General features: G+C 43.2%; 1 protein-coding gene across 3 annotated transcripts in view; it reads right to left on the bottom strand.

Annotated features, from left to right (window-relative positions):
• The window catches only part of grid1a (glutamate receptor, ionotropic, delta 1a), a 144,964-nt gene that overhangs the window by 50,201 nt on the left and 73,532 nt on the right, over positions 1–21,231 (bottom strand). For all 3 annotated transcript variants that reach the window (XM_037464767.2, XM_037464768.2, XM_037464769.2), the window contains exons 3-4: positions 10,704–10,988; positions 1,789–1,994 (exon numbers count right to left, since the gene is read on the bottom strand). In XM_037464767.2, coding sequence (XP_037320664.2) covers positions 1,789–1,994; positions 10,704–10,988 — 491 coding nt within the window. The remainder of the gene's footprint in view (positions 1–1,788; positions 1,995–10,703; positions 10,989–21,231) is intronic.

The raw sequence follows: 21,231 nt of genomic DNA, 5'->3' as shown, positions 1-21,231 counted from the left end.
CTTAAATGCAATATAAACACAACATCTGGACCTATGCTGTATTAAATATGGCTTTTGAAAACCTTTTTTTTAGAGGCACGTGACATTAACAAAAATGTCAAAAGTTTTTCCAACAAGCAAAAAATATTTTATTTTTAATTCAGTACTATATTGTAGAAGCAGCAAGTTCTGATGAACATATACATTTTTTGAAAAAGGAAAAACGCTATTTCCTTGTATGTATATACTTTACGTCATTAGTTTTGATTATAAATTGGAAATGTAATTCTTTGCATTGACTTCTTGAATTTAGATTTTCTTTACAAATCCGGGCTCCTTCTGCAGATGCAAATTACTTCAAATATGTGTATTTCACATTCCTTGTTTCTTTCAGCTTTTTCTAAAATAAATTCCGTCTGGCCTCGGACTCGATTTTTTAGATCTATATGACGTTTTTCTGAGTTAGATAACAAATATGCTGCTAATATGACATGAAAGCTGACAGACCAACCATAATAAGTAGTTTTGGACTATCCCAAGTCAGATGTTGCCCTCAAATGCATGATGGTAGTAACACAAGAGTAAATACGATAATTTTAAAACCCTATGTCTACTGTCTTGTATTTAAAGTCTCCATTGTTCTCTTGAGTTGTTCGCCATCCTTGCCAGACAAGCAGAAGATCAAGTGACTGACTATGACGTGTCCATTTGGTAGAATATTTGAACGCTGTCAAAGCGGCGCAGGTTTGTTCTTCAAACATGCCACAGCACAACAGTACATTATGTTATCCCACATCGTTAAAATGAGTGAAGCCCCTGCAGATGAATAAAGGAAAACCGTTTACTTCTGTCTACACATGGTGGAAGGACCATTATTACATATAACCCAGTTACTTTTAGTTTACTGGAATTTGGGACACTGCAGGTCATGTCCTGTAAGTCATTCTGAAGAAGGCAGCTGATTAACGAATGACCTTCAACCTTGATTGAAGTAACTTGAAAGAGGTACTTTGAGTTGGATGCTTTAACTGCTTCATTTTCCCGTTATTCAGACTGTTGTAATTAGCAAACGCGATGTTGTGGGAGTAAATAGAGGGGGAGTTGGCTTACATGATGATGAAAATAGTTTCCGGTAAACATCATAAACAATTAGTTGGGTCTACGTTATGTTGCGGTGAACGTTGACAAATTTCTGCTAAGGTGACCACTGTTCATCTTGAGTAAGCATTGAAAAAAATAACAAAGGCAGAGGCTGACAATAGAGTGGAGAAGAATGCAGAGGTAAACACGTGATTACAAGTTCTAATTTAAAACCGTATAATAGCAGAAATACCTTCTGCCTGCAGCCCTCGCATCAGCTTAGAGAGATAAAAATCGTCCGTGGCTATAACTTAGTCTGCACTTTGCCTGGGGTTATATGCGGTGCTGTGGATGTGTGTACTACACCACACTCCTTTTGCTGGCAGTGCAGTAAAGGCCGAATTAATTTTTTACTATCCAGGGATACATTTGGAACATTTCATGCAGAATATCGGCCTCTGAATGTGTCAGCACACAGTCTGATCTCTGCCATCTGCTCTGGATCGCAACTCCACACGGAGCAGAAAGGCAGGCCGCATCTTGTTTCATCGCTTTAATAAGTAAAGGTTAACTGGTGTGATCTTCGTGATAAGATCCAGGTGCCAGGCAAGCATGTTTTCCCTCATGGGTTGTCATCAATGTTGAATACGTTATCTATGTATGTCTCTCTCCCGGTCAAACCGCTTCGGTCGCTGAATCAAGAGACCCGCTGAAGGCAGAGTATCCTACCTGGTGGATGAACACCTGAGCGCCGCGAGGGCTCATGAGCAACACGGCGCGCCGCAGAGTGTCCCGGTACCGGTTGAGCTCCTCGGTGCGCATCGTGTTGAAGAGGTCGTTGAATACCCGGCTGACGTTCCGGTCCACCCTCTGCAGGGACACGTCCAGACCCATCCGGGACGACTGGTCCATGAAGGTCTGCAAACCTCGGATGTCTGAGGGGGGGAACAAATGAGAGAAGTGAGTCACGTAAACGCTGCGTGACTGTGGACGGACGGAGACAGAAAGGGGCGCTGTGCTATTATTTAGTCCTGGATCATGCACCTGTGCGCATTCTGCCTTTTCCAGCTTTGTTCCTGGGGCTTCGAAGGCAAGTTTAGTTCATTGCTCCTGATCTGAAGCGTGACAAAACACAACAAGCACTCCTGTCCTTCCGTTTCCTGGGGTTTACAGGATATGAAACTGCAGGCAGGTGTTGCTGTCTCCAGAGAACCGTTTGTGTGAGTCTGTGTGTGTGTGTGTGTGTTCCCTATATAGGAAACCTGGATGTAGCTACACAAATCAAAAGTGATGTGCAGCAGAAGGCTCACAATAAGCAAACCAACCCCGGCAGTCACAGTAGGAGCAGCAGCCCCCTATTTGCTCTGTCATGCCGCATCGTTAAAGAGAGGTTAGGCAAAATCGCCGGGGCCACATCTCTCCCTGCATCTCTAATGGTTGCATGTTTGTTTGTTTGTTTGTTTGTGTGTGTGTGTGTGTGTGTGTGTGTGTGTGTGGCGGATGGATGGGCGGGTGGGTTATCCTCTGTCGCATCTCTGGAGGCTTGATGAGTCATCCCTCTAGTCCTCAGAACAGACAGAGATGGAACAGGACAGGAAGTCAAACTGGCATAAACATAGACATTGCTCCACAAATGTAATACCCACAAACACCTGCTATGTGTTAAATAGTGGTGATTATTTTAGGTTGAAATGCCACATCATTTTTAGATGAACTAGAAATTAGGCTTATATAGCCCTCGACTTGTTCCTAGCTTATGGGCAAAGTGAGACAGAAATATTAATTAAGTACCATATTAAAACAAAAATTGAATTAGATGCAACGCTCGATTTTCCCTGCCGTTGTTGTATTGCAATTTATTTTATTTTTTTTTGGGTGGGGGGGGGGCAGGGACAAAAATTCTCAATGAATAAAAATGTTCAAAGGAGCAGAACAAAACATGAAATTAAATCGTTCATCATTTTTGAAGTGTCAACAAAGTCTCACTGCAAAAAAAATCTTTCCCTTGCAAACACACACGAAACACAGACCACTTTGTTTTCTTTGTCTCCAAATGGAAACGGTTATTCTTGCCGTTGCTTTTAATACAATCGGCAAAAACTCGGTGCAATGCCTCCTTTTGTTTGAACACAAACACAATTTGCAAGTTAATTGTAGTCCCTTCCCTCCATGTCCCTCAGCAGAACCATTGCAATTAATGCTAGGTACAATATTTTGTACAGTGGCAATTGGTGATTTGACTCTATACTGCACATATAATTGGATTTTTTTTGTGTGATGTGTTCTCCGTCGCGAGCCATTTATGTTATAGAAAAGCCGGAGGTTATGCGAGGTAAACGGGCTGCACATTTGGGATGACTCAATGAGCACATTACAAACTCATCGCCATGAATGGACAGGTTTTGGAGTAACTTATCCAATAATCTAAACATCATCATCATCACACAGCTGCATTAAAGGACGACAAAGCTAATTTAAAGAACTTCTCAAAAGACAAAAAACATATTTGGTATTAACGCAAAGCAATGCGGCCGTTGGCTGAAAAAGAGTTTTTAATCCAACAAGGTGTCGAGGGAAAACATCCACACGATGGCTCCATGACCCCGATAGAAGTACCGGACTTCAAAGGCAGCGTTCCAAACCAGTGACGGGCTTTTCCACGAGGTAACCGCGTCAGCCATGGACCGCAAAGAGGATTAAGGAGGAATTAAAGGTCTGATTTCTGGACACGTTTACCCAAGCAGAGTTTTTTTCCGAAACACAAATCTGCTTCTGAAAGTTTTAGAAACTAGAAATAATTGATCAGCATCCTGCTCGCTCGCTCAACGCGGCGACTCACTCAGTATTCTCATCTTGATTTAAGGGTTTAAGGGTTTAAAAGGAAAAGAAAGATAGATGAGGGTGGGATGAAATACCACACGAGGTTGCACTAACGTCCCAATCGGCCTATCCTCCTGAAGTTGTAACTAAAGCGGGACTCCCTCTTGGATTGGAGCGATGCAGAAATGAGAATATCATGATCAAAGTGCTCAGAGCTCTTTACTGAGCTGTCAAGCTGCGTTGCAATCCAAGCGGAAAAGCCCAAAGCTACCAGCTTGTGTTTACTCAAAACTGAGAGGAGTCTCTCTTGCAACAATAACATCAGTTAATTATATGTTGTATTGATATTTGTCTTCTGAAATCTGAAACGTACCATGTGTGTCGTGCACTGCCATAGGAGCAATTAAAGCAACGAAGAAACAAAGCGTGAAAAAGTGAGAAATGACTGCTTCAGCTTGAACAAGCCTCTTTTTACAAAGTAAAAGCACAGGTCTTTTAGGTAAATGTAGTAAGAAACTGAAATCATGTTATTCTGGGGTGAGTGAGAATATGAGAGGATACATAAACTGATACACATCAGTCTAAATGTGCATGAACTTATTATTGCTACTTTAAAGACATCCAACCCAACATTATATGTCATTATTCACCCATTCATACACCGATGTCAGGAGCAGTGCCACTTTCCCGTCAGTAACTAACATCCATACACCGTAGTCATGGCTACGGGTCCTTACTCTGAGCCCACAGTTGCTGAACCGGTTGAACTGGACTCTGGGGACAGATCGCCAACACCTTGCAGAGGAAAAAGCTTTTGCACAACTTTGCAGATAACAATTGTTTATTTTTTTTGTTTTCTTTGCTTTATTGAGCGAGGGCATTGATTTTCGAAGTCTGTGGAAACTCAAACGATCACATTGTTTGGACAGACGAGGCCCGCATCTATTCTTGTCATTTTAACTGTGGTTCATTCATCTGGCAAGAAAAACAAATGTTCGCAGTGAAATTCTTTTCTTTTGCGAGTCAACGACCACGACGATCGAAGGAAAGCTCCGTCAACCAAATGGTTCCAATGTAAGCGGCCCGGGCTGAATGTGCAGAGACCTCTTCCCTCAGTCCAGGTCCAAACGCCGGAGGGTCTCAAAGACACTGCCTCGTGATTGCCTTTTCGGGCTTACGGCCCTGCCATGCACGTCGGTTTGAAATGAAATGAATTGCCCTACTTAGCCGCTCAGTCAGAATGGCACACCTTCGGTATGCTGTGCGCTTAGAATGGAGACAGTCGGGACGGAATGCAATCAATTGAATGATGGAAATATAATGATGACTACGGATATAATGAAGGAATAAAAAAATACATATAAAAACAAATTATAAAGCAAGTTAATCAACCGTGCACAAGACTGTCCAAAAATAAAAGGCGTTTTCTACTTTTGTCATTGAACGGGTTGAGCATCGAGACAGAAATGAGGTCTTGAGAATTCTTTTTAAGTGTATTTCTGTGTGGCCATGCATGCAGGATTTAATTATTCATTTGCAGATAATACAGACAGGTATCAGGTGTCATTACAAGACTGTAATGGTATGCATTATAACACAGCTGAAATATTCTCTATTTTGTCTTCCTTTATAGAGCTATCATCCTTTATTTTCCTTTCCCTTTCATCCTTCCATTGCTTCTACCTATTATTCTGAAAGCCAATTAACTGAAGGTCACCCGTGTGATCAATCCCTGTAAAATTCCTTAACAAGTTATTTGGCAGTATTAAAGACCTTATGGCCTCAACGTAGCATTCCTTTTGATGAAACAAAGTAACACAATAAGAGGAGTGTGAGAGAGGATCACACACTTGTGTGCCCAAAAGGCTTTCATAGTTTTCTCTGATCTGTCACTAACCCTAATATTACACATTACAGACTTGCTTCAAACTCTGCAGGGGAGACCCTTTGTGTTTGTCCCGCCTGTGTAAAAAAAATGCCCTTTCTCCATTACAAAACCACCGACGTGAGACCAAAAGGAACTCAATCAATCTCAAAACGCAACCCCGGCCTAATTCCCCCCCGTTTCTCCAGCACAGCGCCAGTCACCACGGGGCGGGCAGAGACGGATGGAGCGTCTCCATGGTCATTACTAAGTGCACGTTAACTGCCATGGACCTGCCAAAGAGCCTACCGATGCTCAGGAAAATGGACCCTTCTTTAAGATTTGCAATAATCGTGCCTCAGTTGCCTCTTATGTTGTTGTTGTTATGAAAAAATGGCAAAGTAATTTTACAGAAGCCTTTTGTGCGTAGTCTGCCCGCTGTCCACCCTCCCACACAAAATCAATAGCTGGCTTCTTTTTACACACACACACACACACACACTGATGTGAGCACAGGGGGTAAGCACATCTTAAATGACATTTACAAAAGCCATACGGATAGTTTATAGCGAACCTTTCAAACGAGACGGAGGATCTGCAGCCCATGCAGCCCGGGACACAGCGGCTCCTTGAGCTCAAATCCAATGTATGCAGCCAGATGTCTCACGGCGAGAGGCTGTTGGGAGCGTCACTGGCTTTGCAGGTGTTTTGTCATAAACCACAGGTTTGCAGAAATAATGGTGCTTTACGGCGAAGGGCCTTTGTTTTGTTACTATTCATCTTGGGTAGAGGAGGTGGAAGCGAAAAAATCTACACATCGCGGTGGACAACGGAAGCATCGACAGCGACATTTCATGCCAATCCCTGTAATTGTGGAGTCCTTTTGGTTGTGGTCCACTTGTGATCTATTTAAATAATTAATTCAACTTGATTTCTGGACACATGCAGTTAAAAAAAAGGAGAGATCACAGATTGAAAAGAAAGATGGGGGATGGGGGGGGGGTTAAAATTATTATTTTTGGGTTAAAAATAGGCTTTTATAGAATAATCATGTAATATTTTTCCATCTTATTTGCCCCAAGCCAGAAAACTTAAAAGCACACGAGGATGTTTTGCAGTGGTGATACAGAGTCGGCTTTCTACAGCACAAAAAAAAAATAAGGTTATTTCTGTTACTTTATTATGGAACACGCTGCCTCACAACAGAGAATCAAATTATGTGCTGAAAATGTACAATGACGAATGGAACCACACGAAGTGAAGCCTTAGAGGTTGTTTACATAATGGGCCTTTTATGCAACTGATGCATTGATGTGGACTAGAATGAATAAGCTTCCCAGACACACTTCATTACAACGAGCTATATGTTGCCCCTGAGGTCGAGGTGGGGGGTGTGGGGGGGGGGGGGGGTTCAGTTGTTTGAGATGTCGGCCAAGCTTGGTGTCGCACTCCAAAAGTGCTGGAGCTATGATGGACTACAATCGTAGGTTTTCTGGAAAACCGTAATATAGATAATGAGGTTACGGACAATTTTTCTAATGCTGAGGCTGTGAGAGAGAAGCTGCTCTGTCTTTACCAACATCTGCTCTTATAGACTCAGCAGCATCACGTAACACACAGCCTCATCACAGCGAGAAGTCCATCAGCTTTGCTGTTTGATGAAGAAGACCTTGGTAATAGCATCCATGCATCCAGATTAAATGTCCTTTTCCATTATGTTCATCGAGACAGTTTTGGCATGAGTTTTAAATATCTCATAAGAAAATGAATCGAATGAGATGATCTCTCTGATCTCTGAGAGAATCCCGTTTGTTAATAGGAAGTGATATCACACCACCGAGGCTGGGCAGCATGTTCATAGATCTGCACAGTGTCTTGTCATAGTCGCGATCAATCAGTAAATCTGATTATGGCTGCAGGAAAAAAAAAGCCACATGCTTTGTCAGTCTCATCCAATATATTAATGTACTGAAACTGCTTTTTGATTGTTAAATGGAATTACTCACTGCAGGACTTCCATGCATCAAAAGATGAATCATTTGTTTTTTATCGGGTCTGTTGTAATGTCTCATATGATAAAAGCGTCACATTACTCAGACCAATGTATACTGATAGAATAATCTGGATTAAAAAGCTTCTTTTTTCGGCCCTAATCCTTTTCTTTCCATTATAAACATGAAGATATACCTGCCACAACATATTTAAATTTATATAAAAACTTTTTTCTACATTCTGCTACAAAGCAGCGGACTTTGTTGATTGGCTGAATGCACTGACATTAAATCATCACTGTGGGCAAGCTGCTCAGTTATTTGGGGCTTTTGAATTCCCATGAGAATTGAGTTAGTTGAATGAATTAGTTGTTAGTCAACAAAAGAAATACATTGTTGGGGAATACATTTTTAGACATTCATATCAACGCTCTGGATTCATTTTTATGATCGGACCTCCATGTGTTAAACTGGACGCAATTAATCTAGAAAATGATCATCACATCAAATGAATGATGGTAACACGTAAGAGACGGACCGAGAATGTGACAAATATGAAATGTTAAGTGCCTACAGCGATTCACCAATGGCCCTTCTCTCTCCTGTGGGTCAGTGTAGAGCTGCTTCCAGGCAGCCCCCCCCCCCCACGGGCATCCGGCCTCTTCTGTGAGCATCCTTATTAGCCGCTACATTCCTTGATTTGAGCGCAGAGCGCGGCGTTGTACAGTAAACACGCGGTCCAGGCTTTGGGGCAGGCTTCAAAAAGGCTATTTTGTTAGAGCAACTATTCCCATCCGTTATTTTTGAAAAGGGGCCTTTGTTACACGCAGCCCTCGTGCATTGGACAAAGGTTCCCCTCACACAGGACTCCCAATTTAAGGCCAGTGGTGCGCCGTGCTGGGTTGAGATGTTGTACATAAATAGTTTCTGATAGGATTTGATTTCAAAGAATGGAGCTGTCTCGCACCGGGCGGAAACTGATTGAAAATTCCTTTAAAGATAAAGATGGATGGACGGAGAGGCGAGACAGCCGGCGAGCGAGGGTTTCGCCAGTGAGACAAAATAGCTGAAAAGCAAAGACGGATAGACTGACAGCGAGGACAGGGCTGGCTTTGGTGGGATAGTTTTTAGCTGGATAACTGGTGACTTTGTGTGGAAAAAAAAAGAATGGATCAGCAGCAAGGGCCCTTTTTCGGTACCTGGCCTACACAGACACCTGAACATGTAGGAATCGTGTAAGGTTGAACTGGCTAATCACTCGACTAATTTGCCAAAACACCCACAATATTGTGTAGCTGGAGGGTCGGGAGGAGTATCAGGGAGATAACTTTGTTGGGATAGGGAATGACATTGCAAAAGGATTTGGAGTGTTTGATCTGTGGATAAGCCCTTCAGTAGTTTATCCCACGGTGGCTCCATGATGCTCGGGCAGCCTGATATAGACCGGATTTTAGAGGTAAAAGGGGAAAGAAGGATATCAAATTGATAAGGTGAGTACATGTGACTATCAAGTAATGAAAAAGCGCAATGTTTTTACGGAGATTTATTACGATTTATTCTGGATTCACATAAAACCTTAAGACGAGGTGCAGCGTGCGGCCCAAGGAACTGCTGTTAAGAGAAGTACATCCAATATTTATGGATACATTGGAGATGCTGGCATTTCTTATAGAAGAAATATAAATTTGTATAGGCAGATGTGAAATGAAGAAAATAACCAATTAAGGCAAGAAAGGTGGAGACAGATTTTACTAGAAGGTTATTGGATGAAACCTGGATGTGACGCACCGAGCCACCAGTTAATCTACTTTAAATGAAGCTTCACTGCACCAGCGCTTCTCATCGGAGAATTACAGAAAGCTAAGCTACGGCTACATGGCAGAACGAGTCCACACTAACTTTGTGGTCAAGTTGGGGCTGTTAATAAAAACTATGAATAATGTACTATACAAAAAAAAGATAAAAAGAGGCAAAATATAAATCATAGAACTCGGTAAACACGAGACATGCTGGTCTGAGGGACGGAGTCAACGGAGCGTGAGCTGCAGGGGTCGCGAGCCGCGGGGAGAGATGAGGAGGAATAATGTGAAGGAAATAGAGGTGCAGGAGTTCACATTAGTGGGATTACTGTGCACTGGGTGGGAGAGAGCACAGGTCCAAGCACAGGTCTCTGCCAACGGGAAACCGCAGGTCGCATGCGTGTGAACGCATGCGACCTGCGGCGCGGAGCCTTCTACTCGCTCAGTGGGTGGCTGTATTCCTTTGAGGGGTTTTGCTTTGCTACACGCGTTATCGACTGCAGCTTCCTCTGAGTGGAAAGAAAATAAAAAGTATTTACTCTCCTCTGTGGATTGCACTCTCCCAAGCAGTAAAAAAAAAAAAAGAATAATTAGGCAGCAGGTGCAAAGTATCATCGGAGAAATGCCAAAGCAGCGATAGATTTTCTCTATCTTTCTGCCCGTGTACTGTGTTGGCAATCACAGCCCTTTGCCTCTCGCCAAATGTGGGTCAGGAAAGGTCTGGTCCCCGGGAGGGACGTGGCGGGGAGATTAATGAAACAAAAAATGGATAACAAATGAAGATATATTAGGTTCTATTGGGACAACGTTCTCCTGTGCCACAAATGAGCCAATTAGACACAGGCTGGTCTCTTCAGGAGGACGGTGAATGGTTTCTGGACAATTTATACTGAACTTTGATTTATGTTTCTGCAGTGTGTGCGTGTTCAATCCATGCGTGTGTGTGCGTGTGTGTGTGTGTGTGTAAGTGGTGATTCTCTTTCATCCAATTTCCCACCCTGTGTATTCTTTCCCGCAAATAAATCCCCAGTGTCCGTGTCCACCAGGCTTTACTTCAGCCATGCGGTATCAACATTTAAGCAAATCACCCCCCTTTGTGTGTGTGTGTGTGTGTGTGTGTATATAATCGATTTGACAAATCCGCTGCCCTCCCGTTCGGCCTCCACTCACCGTAGTCGCTCTCGTAGAAGATGATGAACTTCTGCCAGTGCAGCTCCGAGACCAGGGTGAGCAGCACGTCGTTGATCCGAACGGGCGGGCGGGCGGCCAGGGTGTAGCTCTCTCCGTCCGGGCTGGGGTTGAGCTGGCAGGCGGTGCGGGGGGCGCCGTCCCCGTTCCTCTGGATGAAGAGGTGGGGGATGTGCATGGCGTCCGTCAGCGACTGCAGGGCGCTGGCGGCTGCGCAGCCGGTTGACGTGACCAGGGCGAGGATGCCCTGGTTCATCAGCTCGCATGCTGGAGACGGGAGGACAGAGGGAAGAAGGGACGGTGTAGGTGTATGAAGGAAAAGAGGAGGGGGGGGGAGCAGAGTAAAAAGCATTAAACCTGGGTTGTGTGTTTAAAGTAAATCCAAAACTGTAATCAATTCCAACGTGGTTTTCCTTTTAAAAGGAACATTGCACATTAGTCCAGAACGTGCGCTCAACTGTTTTTTTTCTTTTAATTCAAGATGGCTCGTTGTGTACCCTGCTTGGGATTATGTGTGAGCCTCTGCACTTGAGAAATGATGACAAAACGGAGGGGGGGGGGGGGGGGGGGGGTTTAGTGCTGACATTGTATTATAATGTGAATATGGGGGCCTCCTCTAATGATTCGTCTAATCCGACAAAAAGGAGACAGCTAACTGAAGCCGAAATGCTTTCTTAAGTAAACAGTAGGTCAACGACAAAAGAGGAACTGGAGGACTACAGGAGTTTTTCCTCAGCGCAGTCACACAAAATAGACGCAATTTATTGCCTCGGATCGGTCCAAGCAAAGTACCGTCCCACACATCCTTCACTCTTTATCCCTCGTTTATGTCCAGATGATCGTTATAAACCATCACTGATCACTGCAGACATACAGCCATGTCTGCGTTGGGTCTTAAAATCCGCTACATTTTCATTTACGCGTGTAATTTGTCTGTAAATCTGCTTTAAATCTTTAAGCGGGTCAGCGTGTCTGCTACTACAAAATGACAAACATATTTTAAAGATGAAAATGCCGTCTTTGACATTATTAATGCGTCTGAAATTGAAGAGAAAAGCTGTTCTAAGTGGGGATTAATATTTAATGAGAGCGTAGACTTGAGTGTGCCAACTTGGGTGCGACATTAGGTACTCTTTAAATAATCAAAGAGTTGATCTAAAGACCTAAAAAGAATATTTTATATGTTTAGTGTTTACAAAAGATATCTTAGATGTAATGACTAAAGCACATTTTAGGCAACACAGTTGTGTACCTCTTCTAACACAGTTAACACTGTTAAAGGTTCTTTTGGCTTTTTACAACATGTTGGTTTTCAAGTGTGTTGGAACACGAATCTGCAGAAAACCGATCATTATACTCGCCACCCTCCGGAATAATATTGAGGAAAACTAACATGCAACAGATCAGGCGGTTCAAGAAACAAAATTGGACTTAAAGCAATGACACTTTGTCAGTCGCAACAACCGCTTATGTTGTTTTGTCTTTTCATAATCATTGACCCTATTTATTCTCAACCTTCCTGTCACGTGGTTTGGCAATCATATCTTATATTAAAACATGCAAAACACCAAAATAGGTAGTTAATAGAAAAGTGAAAGTAATGTGAATCCAAATGCAAAGCGTTTTTAATGAAAATTATTACATTTGCATTTCTTCTGTTATGAGCTGCATAATCATCTACAAGAGTGATTGTCTAATTTTGCCTGTGACATGGGACCGGCTACCGCGAGTGCTGCCTTTTACAATTCAAATCACCATTTCCACACCAGTGGGACTCTTATCATTTTGGCATAAACAGCTGAGGATAGTGTACAAAACTGAATTAAATGTTCTCTTGTTGCATTTCATAATACCACCTAATTATGTAGTCAATAACTGCAAAATGTCCCGAAAAGTAACCAAAGCCATAGATACGAAATGACCCTAACGACAGGGCTAGGACTGCACGCCTCGGACAAAAAAAATCACACACAGGTAAGACGCCATTAAGTTAAATCCACAACAATACCAGAGGAAGGTGAAGGGAAAATTAAGGTGGGCTTTCTGGAGAAAATCCAATTAGGGATCGAGGTGAAAGGGGCCTAAGAGGAGTGGCTGAGAAGGGGGATGAGTGAGTGAATGGAGCCATACTGGGCATTGGGGTATGTGCGTGCGCAGTGACGGCAGAGGGGGAGCTCTATTTAAGTGACAAATGACGATTTAATTCACCGACGGCGAGCACAGGGGTTGCATTAAGGCCGCGTAAATCACGAGTGCACGGACAACTGCTGAGGAGAGGCCCAAAAGCCCAAATGTCAGAGAGCCGAGGTAGGAGGAGATGCCCCCCCCCCCCCCCCCGTAAGTAAAGTAGAACAAGAAGGGAGTGGGAGAGGAATGGAAGAACAATTTGGGGCTCTCTGGTGAAAGTGTGTTACTGTGTGTGTGTTTGTGTGTTACTGTGTGTGTGCATGAGTTAGCGCGACAGACCGAGTTTCTTGCATGAACGCCGGGGCACTCGGCAAAATGTCCTTTGTGAAAACCTTGTGAAACGCTAATTGATCCGCGGGAAGTCAGGTGATTGACTGAGGTAATGCGTATCCAGGGCACGCTTTGACACTGACCCCGTGTCAGCAGGCCACCATGGACTGCATCCTGTACTGCGCACCCTGCTCCCTGAGAGTTACTGGTGTAATTGCTGCCGGGTTGGCAGACGTTGTGGTGGTTCAAGCTTCTCCAATGGGAGAACATTGCATATATTTCCTATTATGTTATGTTGGACTGTTTCAAACTTTCAAAACGTCATTACTGGAATCAAAAGAGGCCGTGGTCAAAAGGATGTTTTATAATCATTTAGATCACTCGCGAGAAACTTCCCTAACTTTTTTTTTTTTTTTCTATTTGTGCTAATAGAAATTCTCTTTTTGACCATCTCTCAGCCCACTTTCACCAGACTGCAGCTAAAATCTGTCTGCAGCCATTTTGGCTTCATAATGGACACCCCAGGCCCATTACACAGCAGTCGGCCCGCTGACGGGAGGCAGGAGGGCTCCACAGTCATTGGCGAGGATGATAATGGTGGAATAATGACTCTTAAATGTCCCCCCTAAAGTGGGGGCCATCACTCATTCCTTGATAGTTATATGACATGTAATGTGTCATATTTACACCTTGGAGGAAAGCAGATACTTTTATAGGACACAACTGCTGGCGTCCAGATGCAAATCTTCACGGGAAGTTAACTTTTTTTCCTCACGTGGGTCGCGGGATTTGATTCACAAGTCGATCGAGGTGACGTCAAAGATGGTCTCTTCCTTTTTTTACCTCCTGTTAAATCTTAAGTTCATTTTTAGGAACCATTATAACCACATATTGACACGCCATAGTTTTCAAGAATGGAGCCCTGACCATGACGCAGTGCTTGATGCACTGTTGTGAGAATGTGTTGAGTGAATACAGAGTAGTAGATGGGTGGGAGAATAAAAAAATAACAGTCAATAAGTCTGCCGTAATTAATCCAAATAGTGAGACGCAAACAACGGCTGCTTTCTTTGGGGGGGGGGGGGGGGGGGGGGGGATGATCTCATTTTCGAACCCATTGTGAAGAAGCCGACAATTTTATCCCAGTAATGGTTTGGTTTATTGATGGATGATGAATTCAGTTGAAGCACATTCATAAACATCTAATCATCACCCCATATCTTTAAAACGGAAACAATTTAAATCACAATGAGATTTTTTGTTCTGCCGTCAGCAAATTCAGGGACTAAAATCCGGGAGGAGTATCGCAAGCCATTTTTCTCATTTTCCAACACTCTGAATTTAAACCATTAAAAAGGGACATCTGCTGTGCAGATCTGCGCCGATCAACAAAAGCACACAGTGTTTTCCTGCAGAAGTCCGAGCCCCATCGCACCAGTTCGGATGGCCCCGCGAGGGGGAAATTAGCACCAAGACACCAGGCTGAAAGAAGACGTTACAGTCTTGGTGCCACACAATCTGTTTGCCCGTGAAAGCATGATGTCATCAGTGTCCCGCCCTCATTTTGCCAAAGTAATATGAAGGGCAAAAAAAAAAAACAACCGCAACACCGCTAATGTAGTGAACGCTAGATAAAACGCGGCCGTCTCGGTGATTTCACAGTCTAGATAAGACCGTCTCATTTGGTTTGCTCTGACTCAGAGCACAATGGGATTTTAAGGAGTCACTGCTAAAATAAACGCTGCACTGTTTTTCTGCCCTGTTCCCTCGGTAACGGTGTAACTGTGATCCGATGAGCTTGTGCTGCATTATTCAGAAATACATTGTGTCTTTCTTGTATCATTCAGAGGCCATTGAAAGAGGCTTTGAGTGCATTGTAATTCCCCATTTCATTAAACAGATGAGCATATACTTATTCTGTTTAAATGTGGAATTATAAGAAAAGGAAGATCTTAAACCGTCTGGAGGTAAATTAGAACGTTGTATAAAAGAGTTTTGTATTCATTTGTTTGTCTGTATAAACCCTGGATTTCAGCACAAACAACGCATTATTAGTGCTGCTACCGCGGTGCCCGGTCGCTAAATTGGTCATCGGTGGTTTTTAAGCATTCAGCAGCACCGGCTGGCACAGATTACAGTCATTTTCATGTTCCAGCTGCGGGAAAATTCGTACGAGCACCCTCAGCTAAGAGCAGCCCGGGATGTTGTGTCATTCCTTCCTTTCGAAGGGGCCCTTCCCTCAGCTCTTTGCCATCAGTGTGGTAGCTGGACCATAGGTCGGTCCAGCTTTAAGTGTCCATTGACTTTTCCCTACTTCCACTTCCATCATTCACTCGGTGAGTTCCTTTCCACATGCCTGCCCTCCTGCTGTTGGACTAAGATAAGGGTACATATCCCTATCAATACTATCGATGCTGAGACTGCCCATGCCATCTGAAGTGTGAAAATGCTCTGCAGAAAGGTCCAGAACTACAGAAGTAGGAGTAGGTTCTGTTTACATACAGGGAGTGGACCAAAAACCAAATGAACCCAAATGTTACGTTTGTGAAGCTTGAATGTTGAATTTCTGTTGTGTCCACAGGCGTGTGGAGTTAAAGCTCACAGTGCAACGCGATTCAATGTAACATCACCGAAACCCACACACCTTTCTGAAGTCGGTCGGATTGGTTCCTCTCTGAGCAAATATTAAACCGCCGTTTACAGATGTTTGAAATTACCGGCCGGGCCGTGACGGATCCCCCGATGGGTCCCTCCGTGGTTCTTGGTGTCATGTGATCCAGCCTTGACGACGTAATGCCGTGATGTGTGGAAATCACAGGCAAGGCTTTATTCATCGGTAGGGGTAGTGATTACGACCCAGTTCAACTAAAATCTGTTATCTTGTATAAATGTATGAGGGAGTGTGTTTCTTTGAGGAATTTTGCATGAAAGATGATTCACGAGAAATAAACCCCTTTTTCATTTGACAGAACGGTGTAGCCATAAATAAATAAACAAATAAGTGAGGATAGTTTAATTGGTCTTAACGTCAGATTGCCCGGGGTGACAGATAAACTTGCCAGTTAGCATCATGGCTAAGCTAAACACTAGTGTACCTAGGACTTGCTTATTTAAATTTAAATAATTTGCTGTGGCAATAATGCAGTTCAGACCGGAGACACGGCTTGTGTCGTTGTTCTTATTTTAAACACGAAGCCTAATATTCTTATGAAGGAGATTTTTTTTAACTTCATTGTCCATTTTTCTAAATGTTTCACAGATATTTTACCATAGTGCAATTACTTAATGCCCAAATTTATATAATGAATCATTACAGAGTTGTATAGCTGCTATCTGACCTGCACAACACACTGAAAAGCTTTAGTAGGTTACAAAGGTTCTGGTTCCTGTCTTTATGTGATAAATCAAATGAATGAACGTATGTAAAAGTCATTTACTTTTAAGCTTGCTAAAGATAATTTGTTCTGGTTTTTAGCTTTAAGTCTTACGTCGTATTTTCGCTCTGTGTTCATTGCTCTGGAAGCTGCAATCATTAGTTCCTCTCTGGGCTAATGTGGTCACTGTAATGTGCCTCTGACGCTCTCCCCATCGGCAGCACTCTGCTGAACGTTATAACAGGTGAATAAAAAGGCCGCTTTTTAAATGACAAACACGCGTTTGGACTGTGCGACGACTTACGGAGGCCGTCAGTGTGGGAGTGCGATTATGACTCATCCAAACATTAGGTAACGTCTCGCGCTCTAATTTGGTAATGTGTCATTGGGCGTGTTATCGTCTGATTTCTTTGTCTTTCTTTATATATTTATATATCTGCATGTCTTCACTCCCGTCCGATCACTTGGCCTCTTCATCTCACGCCGGATGTTGCTCCACGCAATCTGCCCTGGTCTTCCTCGTCCCATCTGGATCTCGAGCGACACCTCAAACGTGCGAGATGAATTAAGAATTAACGTAAATTTATTCAGGGATGCGCTCTTGCTCTTTGAGCTACAGTAGAATAGAAGATGAAGGATTAAATAACCCATTTTAATTATCTTGTTTATGGTCATGTTCTAATTCAACAATATTGCTCAAATAATTGGGACCAAGTCCACAAATAAATAGGAAAGTCAAAACTTCCATGACAAGTGAATGAGGAGAGTGTCTAGTTCTATGAAAATCAAATGCAAATGTGAATTCTGAAATCCTGTCCTGCACCTTGTTCTGTAATATTTTGGTGTACATGATAACCCACTCAAAGGTAACCCCAAGTTTATTTTATCGCTCAGCATTGTCGATCTGCAGCAGCTAATAATGCAACTAAAGGCCAAAGTTAGCAGGGCTTTTTTTTCTACAACTCAAAATGAAATAGATTGAAATAGATGAAGATGGTAAATAACAATATTAAATAGCATAAAACACCATACAAACAAAAAATTAAACATATTGCGTTATGAATGCGTTTCATTTTGAACGTCTCGTGATGTTTTGGACAAACGAGCAGTGTAATCCCACGTCACACTAGAACTGTGCGACGCATGCTCCATGACTCGATGGCTCCATTCAAAACACAAAATGTGTTCTGCAAATGAAAATGCTATTTGCAATCCCGCCTGTTGGGTAAACATGTGAGCCTAAATATACGTTTAAGTCATTTCACCGTAAAGAAACAGGGTCAGCTGCGCTCCACCGGAATGATGTTGCATTATAATGACTCACATAGTACTATCAGCAGTAATCCACTGCAGTATGTTGGGCATAATACTATAATATATACAACATACAATACAACACTGACCTGGCTCCCTTGAGGCACACGGGATCCCAACCACCTGTTCCCACAGCTTGAACAAAGACGGACATGTGTGGCAGAGAGACCTTCACCTGCTCCACACAGAGACTCTTCTCCACAGCTTTATACTGAGGACTGGTTATAGATAACGAAAACCATGTCATTCATTCATTAATGCCATTTAACCGTGCAACATTTGAGACAGAGACGTTTGATTTTAGGGGTTTTTTTTATATTCAAATTGCTTTTGTTTGTTTTTTATCCCACAGCTTCGTTGGCAGATGCCCACGAGATAAAGGATCCAGACCCACGTTCAGCGTTCATACACTCCATCTGTATTATTAGTGTTTCAGTTTGCCAAAATTTGGATAGCGTTGCTCTGGTTGACCCCATGAAAATAAAACCATGAATAAAACTCAGTTAGTCATTGGGTTGGCATGTGGAGAGCTAAAGAGGAGGCCTAACCAAGCATGAGCACCAGTAAGTATTTGACTTGTCCTTCTCTGCCGAGTGTGATGGTGTCAGTCTTTCAAATATAAATCTCCTCTATAGCAAAGGCTGTCGTCTCTGAAGGAGATCTCAACAGTTTTAGAAGAGCTGGACAGTAATGAAATTGCATTTAACACAAGGAAGATCTTTAGTTGAGGGTAATGTTGTGGGTAGAACTAAACAAACAGCTGGGAGGCAAATTATATATATTCAAGTCATTTGAGTAAATTGAAAGACGTGTTAATGAGCAAGAAGATGTTTATCTCTCCTTCACATTGTAAATAATCTCTATTCATGTCCTGTTGTTGGCAGCATTTGTGATTTTTATTAATGTATTTTTCGACATAACATTCCTGAATAGATGCGGTTTTATGACAATGAAGGCTACATGAACTATACTTCTGTTCTGTAGCATAATATGAAAACAGGTAAACAATAATCAGTAGTCATGCTTAGTTTGGCTTTTTACGGCACAATTTTGCCCATGTCCAACTATATAATGATCCCCTAATAACAGATTTTACTGAAGATTTATCCTTCAGAGACATTCTGTGGCGCATAATGCTTCTTTCCTTAGCAGGAGAAGTGACTCTCTCCGCCTAACGCCAGCGCTGTTCTGTTGAAGGACAAATTAGCTCATTATCCCTGGAAGGCCGGGCACATAGGAGCAGCATGCGCGGCGGGCCGAGCCCGTTGGATGTGCCAAAGCTGAAAATGTCAACACGCTACCTTGAGAGTGCACATTAAGCTCCGGCGCTAATGGCCGTCACAAGACGGATCTCCATAATCAAGTCCATTAAGGCACCACACACCTTCCCACCCAAAAAAATTAAAACAAAGCAGCGGGAACTTAAAGTTCTCAATGAGCACCAAATGCCAGGGTGACACACTGCGCCTCCTGCTGCTTCCTGAGTTTAAAAAAAAAAGAGAAAAAGATCCTCTAATGGAGGCGTGCGTATCCTTGGATGACCAAGCACTAAGTTAAAAACGTTACAGGAAGAACCTCAACAGCTTAATAACTTCCAAATGTAGGACACCATGGAGTTCACCGGTGTCACATCGGTCATCTCAATTTCTTGTGTTCCTAAACCCACAAGCTCAAAAATTGTCTTTTATTTGATCTGAAAAATGATTTATTCACCAATAGGCAGAACAAATGTAAGGGAATTGTCGGTTACACGTTATTTCTGGGTCATTTGAGGAAACCGTTAGTTGCCACGATCCAATTGACCCATGTGTGGCAGGTCCCAAAAAGTTAACCTCAGGAAGGCCTCTGCAGATAAAGCCCATGCAACTGTTGGTTTCCTTCCAGGCGTTCTCATTGTATAAAATCCTCAGCAGCAAATCACTAATCTTTTCTTGAATTAGGATCCAATTTCCTAATCGCCAGCCCTTCTCTCTGTTCTGCTGTGCTCTGCACTCCAGTTTTTTTTTTCATTCATTTCCTCTCTCGGGAGCTGAGTTGAGCGCAGAACAACAAGGAAATGCGGACGGGAGGCTCGTCATGCATGAAATGAAAGAGGGCTTCGCCCTCCTGGCGGGGGCCCGACTCTGACGTCGCCCCCGAAAAGGAAAAAGCCGTATTACAATAATTCAATTTTTCCATGTGTGGCTCCATATTCCTCAGTATTTGTGCTCTGTGCTTCCACAGGCTGCGCGGGTGAATTGTGACCACTCATGTTAGTTTTCTTACATGAATGTGCATGGTTTAAGGGTGACGTATTATTATAGCAGCACATGATAGAACACAGGAAGGTGACACAACCTCAGACATCTTTTCTGTTCCGACTTTTTTTTTTTGAATAAATAGTCCTTCGCACCGTCAGTAATTGATCATTTGCAGCGAAGGGCTTCGCGACAAAGGAAGCCATTATTCGACACATGCTCGCGCCTCGATGTCGTCAACGCCGTCCGTTTTATTAACATGATTATTTGAACAGAGAGCGACGCGCAGCACATATCTCCTTCCACTCTTCAGGTTTATTAAAACGGGGCCGTGTTTCTGCCGTGATATCAGATCAACAGGTCTCGACTGAAGTCACTCATTAATAGCAATCGGGAAATTCAAAATTGGATGTGCATAATGTCAAATTCAATACAAAAAGGGAAGTGTGACTGGTATGAACAGGTTATACTGTATTGGTGCCCCACTGCAGTTATTATTTTGGAATGATTACATCAGTGACTTTTGCACTGTTTATTTTTTTTATGTTGATCCTATAACAAAATAACCTCAGAGGGCATCAAATTTCCTCTAATCCCTAAATGAACTTTAAGGCACTACTTGACTCCTTGTATCGCCAGGTCTCACTCGAAGGAGGGGGGGGGGGGGGGGGGGGGGGGCGCAGTTCCACTTCAATAGGTTGGCGAAAACGCAAAGGCCATCTGCCTCGGAGATCCTGAGGTAAACTTAAGCGGACAGCGGCTCCAGCGTAAATATGATCTGCTTTGTGTATTCCCTAAGCCAAGTGTCATCCCCAATATCGCGTGATGGGAGCTGGCGGAAAGTAGGTCTATTACCGTGTTGATAACTTCAATTTGAAAGTGTCAGCGCGGGGTGAGCTAATGCCCGGGTCCCTGCGAGACCGCTCTCTCGTCCCCCTCAGCCGGGCGTCTGCTTTGGATTTAAAATCACGGAGCAGCGAGTCCCCCCCCGTGATTCCATTTTTTTTTTTTTTGGTCGGAAACACAGGTGGCAACTGTCCTCTCGGCTCCGAGTGACCCAGCAGAGCCAGAGATGAGATGATCTGCTTGAGGGAATCCAGGCCGTCTCGTCTCTGTCCGTCAGATACT

The sequence above is a fragment of the Pungitius pungitius genome, chromosome 13 (genome assembly GCF_949316345.1).
Source record: "Pungitius pungitius chromosome 13, fPunPun2.1, whole genome shotgun sequence".
Taxonomy (NCBI): domain Eukaryota; kingdom Metazoa; phylum Chordata; class Actinopteri; order Perciformes; family Gasterosteidae; genus Pungitius; species Pungitius pungitius.
Note: the sequence above shows the minus strand (reverse complement) of the source record. Positions and strands in the feature narration are given on the sequence as shown.